General features: G+C 39.1%; 1 protein-coding gene across 1 annotated transcript in view; it reads right to left on the bottom strand.

Moving 5' to 3' along the window:
• Positions 1–547, bottom strand: part of LOC101852972 — a 17,176-nt gene extending 16,629 nt beyond the window's left edge. Inside the window, exon 1 of the mRNA XM_005090080.3 lies at positions 388–547. Coding sequence (XP_005090137.1) covers positions 388–466 — 79 coding nt within the window. The 5' untranslated portion in view covers positions 467–547. The remainder of the gene's footprint in view (positions 1–387) is intronic.
• Positions 548–6,716: the final 6,169 nt, after the last annotated feature.

Raw genomic sequence — 6,716 nt, 5'->3', positions numbered from 1 at the left:
TTATTAATGTTTTCTTGCCCACCCCCCACAACTGCTCCTTATTCCATACCCCCCGTTTACTATTTACCATCTGCCACAACCGACGATCATGTGAAACATTGTGTCTAGAATCTAGATATCTTTACGAAACTTCTTTTTATTGTAAATGACAAATTGCCCTCAGTACCGTTAACGGGTTGGCTACCTCAATTCTGTGCATTTAAAAAACTTTTGTACATAAGTTTATATTTTGCACTGAAACTGGTTTATTCCTAAATGGGAAACGTTGTCACAGTAACTTACTACAATCACAAAAATTTCATTATCTCTTGTTCTTTTATTCACTGAAGGAGAAATAAAACAGATTTCTTCCTGTACAGGGGTATGGGGTTAAATTTGCCCACCTACCTTTTGTTCCTCCGCTCTTCCCTTTTTTATTGGATACCTTAGAGTATGGTGCATATCCACGCTTCGTTATCCATAGCATACTGTATGCGCTTTACTACGACCACCTCATTACAACTACTACGCCAGAAGACCCCAGACCACAACTCGGAAACATCCATGGCTTCCCTACAAACATACACTGCAAGCTCCGGATTACACGCTCTAAATCACATAAGAAACTGAAGTCTTCAGCTGTCTATAGACAGGTAGGCAGAGGCGAAGGCTGACTTGTTTGACAGGTTAATGGGGACCAGACAGGGCCAGGAGATATCACACAAGAATCTTACTCGAGGCAGCAACTCCGAGTTGTGAATGAAAACAAAATTAAATTCTGAATTCGTTATTGTATGTTCAACCGCCAAAATAATATGGGAAGTATCTCATTAAATATGAATTCCAACTAAAATTTAAGTTAACTTCAGATGTGAATACACAAACACAAAGCAAAGAAGCAGAGTGTCAGTACTACACATGTACTACCAGTGAGTTTTAACTCTTTAGTAGAACACGACAATTGTCCATTTTTTATTTCACATTTGGCTGTTTTTGCCTAGCTTTTCGCACCCAGGAGCCGGTGCCATAATCAAGGTCACAAGGTCACGATCTGATGGGATAGTAAAAAACTCGAGGAAAAAACCCAGGCACTCGCAGCAGTCGAGAGATCACATGTATAGGCGAGCAAAAGGAACGGGAAAAAACTAGTTTGGCCATAACTAATCAACCATCAGTGGTAGAAGACTAAAGTTTACACCATCGATTAGTATATCATATCCTCTTTGGAAATCAAAAGTCGCCCGTCTTTCTTGTCAACAGCAACTAGAGTTATTGCCCTTTAATTAAATCCTGGAAAAAGCCACGTGGTGCTTTCGAAACATGGTCTATACGAGGGGAAAAGGGTGAAAAATATTCTCCTGAGCTCGGCCTATAAAGCCGTGATTTTAAAAAATCGGTTAGGTCGTTTCGCCTGCAATTGCTTCGACAATGCCAAGTTTAAGCGATATGCAGCAAAACATAGCAATAGGCCGTTTGGATGGTGGAGAAAGGCCAATTGTGGTTGCCAATCATTTGGTGTTCACATCTCGACTACCTACAGACTCATAACCCGTTTTCAGCTCACGAATTCTACGTTGGACCGAAAAAGGTCAGGTCGACCCAGAGTGCCCGATGCACGTGCATACTAATACATTGTCTGCCTGTATCGTTCAAATCTATTTCAGACAGCTACAAGAACATCAGATTTCAAAAGGGGCACCCATAGAAGAGCTAGAAGTCGACACACAGTAAACCGACGATTACGTGAGAAAGGCTTAAGAAGCCCTCGGCCTTACCATGGTCCAGTCTTGGCCGCACACCATCGCCAAGAGCGTTTTAACAGGGCCCAGCACTATGTCAACAGCCGTCTGAGAGACTGGTCTTTGGTTCTCATTTTCGGACGAATACGTGTTCTCTATAGATACAATAAACAGGAACCTCAGAGTTTATCAAGAGGAACGCGAACGTTATGGTGACAACTGTGTCATAGAAAGGAATCTCCTGGAAGGACATTGCGTCATGATCTGGGGTGGAATCATGTGGAACCACAATATAGAACCAATTATCTTCCAAAATCAAGGTCAGGGTCGAGGTCAAGATATTCATGCTGCCCGTTGCATAGCAGAAGTTCTTAGGCCCCTCTACACAATCGCAAAAGTAACTTCCGGTTCCAACCAAATAATGCTTGTGCGCACACTCCTCGTGTTACACAGGATTTCCTCCAACATCATGCATGGCATAACTCTGCAGCCTCACTCTTCCCTTAGCACAGATTTCGAAATTAAACGACGCACCGAGGCCGAGAACCACGCCGGAACTGGATTTGGCCATCCACGATATAATAATTATTATGGAGGCAGATCCCGCTACGTTTTACCAACAACCTGGTGGCTTCTTTGTACCGGAGATCTACTATGGTTGTCCGATCTAACTGTAACCAAAACCATCTCTGAGCATTTTGAGCGTTAACTGGAAGTTGAAAATATATTCCGCGAAAACTCAATATTCACAGCAATGCCCCATTTATACTTTCATAAAATACCAGAAAACAGCTAGTGTTTAAATTCCCCGGTTTTGTTAAAAATAGAAAACGAACATGATCACCATTTAAAAAGTAAACAGGATATTGCGTTTCTTTTGCTCGCTGGTATATTATATATATATATATATATATATATATATATATATATATATATATATATATATATATATATATATATATATATATATATATATATGCATACTATTGGACTTGTCTGATCTTTTCGCGTTTGCAAATGAGATTACAAATTGGATTTGCTGCTTTTTGGATACTACCATGCATTCTGTTTTCTTTACATTCAACAGCAATCCTTTACGTTCACTTTCCGTTACAACAGTATTTAGAAGCGATTGACGGTCTTTTTCTAAGTCTGCTATTAAAACTGTGTCATCGGCATATCTGATGTTAATAATATTTTCGCCATTCACATTGACACCTGGACATTTTTCAATGTTTCTAAGGATTGTTTCACTGTTTGTCGGTGTAAAATCAGATGTTCTGGTTCGCTATCAGTGCAAAGTTTTGGGTTGTTACATTTTATTGACATATCGCCTCTCATTTTAAAGCCAAGTCAAACGCCGAAAACAATCGCCCCTTCCACCTGAAGAAGATTTTTGTTGGCGTAACTATTTTTAAAAAGACGTTTTTTCGAAATTTGAATTCTAATTTGTCCAAAAACTAGTTAGTTTCACTTTGATTTTTTTCACACAAGTCAAGTAGCTTTGTTCGAAAAGCGGGCGCTTTTTTTTAAAGGGCGCAGCTTTTTTTTAATTGGCTCAAAGAGAGGAGTGAACAATCTTGTTATGTACGATCTTTGGTATTGACTAAGCTCACCAGGTGAGACTTAGTGAATTTTTGTTTCACATGGACTTGAGGACAAAAGAAACAATTTGTTTGGAGGAGGAAAAAAGGGCACACGAAGTACAAATGTTCCCTGTGATTGAAGAAAGTGTTAATTGTTGTGAGATCAGAGAAATGGAATTTTTTTTTAAATAAATAAAATACAAAAGACAGTCTTGAATAGTCTCGATACTTGGCGAATAGAAGAGGTTTTATACTTTCCAAAAATGGTATATTGTTATTATTATTCAGCAGCCATTTAATATGCTAAGAGAGAATCGATACCTGCTGTAAAAACCGGTGTTAAATTCGACTACCAGACTTTCAGCGCAGGTATCAGTGGGCAACTGGTCATCTCTGTTTGACTCTGCCTTTCGTTTGCCACGGCTACGTGCGTCACTGCCAACCAATCGCTACATCAGAATTAAAACGTTTTATCTGCTCAGTACCTAGTTTTGAGAAAATTGACTTCGAAATTTTTAGTTGCACAATATTTCAAGCTTTTTAGTGTGCAATTCTTTGAATATCTCGATAACGACTCAGAATAATGTTGCAGCTTCGACAGATGAGATAAAGCATTTGATTTCTGACCTCATGGTCTTCGTAACTCATAGCGGCCAAAATGTCAGATAGAGCTTTGCAACTCTGAGGTAACGCAATGCCTTAGATAATGACGAGCTTGCACTTGTATCTCCGCACGGCGGAAGAAGTAGACGGTAAGCCACCCTCCGCTTCCGCACATCATCTTAATCGTGTTCTTAAATTATCGAGGCCATTCGTTGTGCATTCAAGTTAACCATTAGACCTAAAAAAAAACAAGCGAAACCTTCACGTCATTTAAATTTCTTACCGATTTTTTTTTTCTTAATTCTGTTCGTGAGATATTCTTCTTCAGACGGCCTAAGCTAACACAGCATCTTTGGAAAAAAAATCAACTTCTCCACATGTATTGTGATTGACAGAATATCTATTGTAATTCAGAGCACAGTGTTTTGCAGAGTCTGGCTAAATAACCCCCCCCCCCCCCCCAAAAAAAAAAAAAGAAAAAGAAAACAAGACAAAAAATGCACAAAAGAAAACAACGCTGACAACAAAAGGCATGTTTTACAAGTGCAGAGAACGAGATTTTCTCACCAAGACAAAAGCCTCGTAAGGAATTAATTATTATCACTAAACACGGTGTTTCTTTTGGACTTCGCGTGGCCAGATCTCGGGATACCGTGATAAGCACGCGCTATGTAATTCCCCGAGATGGCTTGCGGAAAGAGCAGGTCCCGCTCGGGACTTCTCCGACCCTTCATCCTCGCATTTGTTGTTCTGAGGTTTGTCCATGGTTCCGTACAAGGCCAAGATTCCGAACAAGGTAACGTTAGAGATGTTTGTTTGTTTGTTTGTTTTCTTTTTTGTTTGTTTGTTTGTTTGTTTGTTTGTGTTGTTTTTTTAACCCAGGCAAAGAACTAATTTTTTCTAACGGATCTTAGTGTATTTAAAGAAAGTTTTACGGGTTTTGCAACTCAATTAGCTCATATAACCACCGACGGTTAAAAGTTTTACTGGAGAGTGATATGCAAAGAAAAGATGAAGGGCAGATGAGGACAACATAGCAGATGGTTGATGGGAGAGAAGAAGCAACCCCACAGCAGAGTGAGCACCCGCCAACTGCGCACCAACGAGTTTTGGGTATGCGCGAATATTATCACAAAACTAGTTCTGCTCTTGTTCTATTGGACTTGTCTGATCTTTTCGCGTTTGCAAATGAGATTACAAATTGGATTTGCTGCTTTTTGGATACTACCATGCATTCTGTTTTCTTTACATTCAACAGCAATCCTTTACGTTCACTTTCCGTTACAACAGTATTTAGAAGCGATTGACGGTCTTTTTCTAAGTCTGCTATTAAAACTGTGTCATCGGCATATCTGATGTTAATAATATTTTCGCCATTCACATTGACACCTGGACATTTTTTCAATGTTTCTAAGGATTGTTTCACTGTTTGTCGGTGTAAAATCAGATGTTCTGGTTCGCTATCAGTGCAAAGTTTTGGGTTGTTACATTTTATTGACATATCGCCTCTCATTTTAAAGCCAAGTCAAACGCCGAAAACAATCGCCCCTTCCACCTGAAGAAGATTTTTGTTGGCGTAACTATTTTTAAAAAGACGTTTTTTCGAAATTTGAATTCTAATTTGTCCAAAAACTAGTTAGTTTCACTTTGATTTTTTTCACACAAGTCAAGTAGCTTTGTTCGAAAAGCGGGCGCTTTTTTTTAAAGGGCGCAGCTTTTTTTTAATTGGCTCAAAGAGAGGAGTGAACAATCTTGTTATGTACGATCTTTGGTATTGACTAAGCTCACCAGGTGAGACTTAGTGAATTTTTGTTTCACATGGACTTGAGGACAAAAGAAACAATTTGTTTGGAGGAGGAAAAAAGGGCACACGAAGTACAAATGTTCCCTGTGATTGAAGAAAGTGTTAATTGTTGTGAGATCAGAGAAATGGAATTTTTTTTTAAATAAATAAAATACAAAAGACAGTCTTGAATAGTCTCGATACTTGGCGAATAGAAGAGGTTTTATACTTTCCAAAAATGGTATATTGTTATTATTATTCAGCAGCCATTTAATATGCTAAGAGAGAATCGATACCTGCTGTAAAAACCGGTGTTAAATTCGACTACCAGACTTTCAGCGCAGGTATCAGTGGGCAACTGGTCATCTCTGTTTGACTCTGCCTTTCGTTTGCCACGGCTACGTGCGTCACTGCCAACCAATCGCTACATCAGAATTAAAACGTTTTATCTGCTCAGTACCTAGTTTTGAGAAAATTGACTTCGAAATTTTTAGTTGCACAATATTTCAAGCTTTTTAGTGTGCAATTCTTTGAATATCTCGATAACGACTCAGAATAATGTTGCAGCTTCGACAGATGAGATAAAGCATTTGATTTCTGACCTCATGGTCTTCGTAACTCATAGCGGCCAAAATGTCAGATAGAGCTTTGCAACTCTGAGGTAACGCAATGCCTTAGATAATGACGAGCTTGCACTTGTATCTCCGCACGGCGGAAGAAGTAGACGGTAAGCCACCCTCCGCTTCCGCACATCATCTTAATCGTGTTCTTAAATTATCGAGGCCATTCGTTGTGCATTCAAGTTAACCATTAGACCTTAAAAAAAACAAGCGAAACCTTCACGTCATTTAAATTTCTTACCGATTTTTTTTTCTTAATTCTGTTCGTGAGATATTCTTCTTCAGACGGCCTAAGCTAACACAGCATCTTTGGAAAAAAAATCAACTTCTCCACATGTATTGTGATTGACAGAATATCTATTGTAATTCAGAGCACAGTGTTTTGCAGAGTCTGGCTAAATAACCC

This window comes from Aplysia californica, unplaced genomic scaffold, assembly GCF_000002075.1.
Source record: "Aplysia californica isolate F4 #8 unplaced genomic scaffold, AplCal3.0 scaffold00012, whole genome shotgun sequence".
In the NCBI taxonomy this organism is placed as follows: Eukaryota; Metazoa; Mollusca; class Gastropoda; order Aplysiida; family Aplysiidae; genus Aplysia; species Aplysia californica.
Note: the sequence above shows the minus strand (reverse complement) of the source record. Positions and strands in the feature narration are given on the sequence as shown.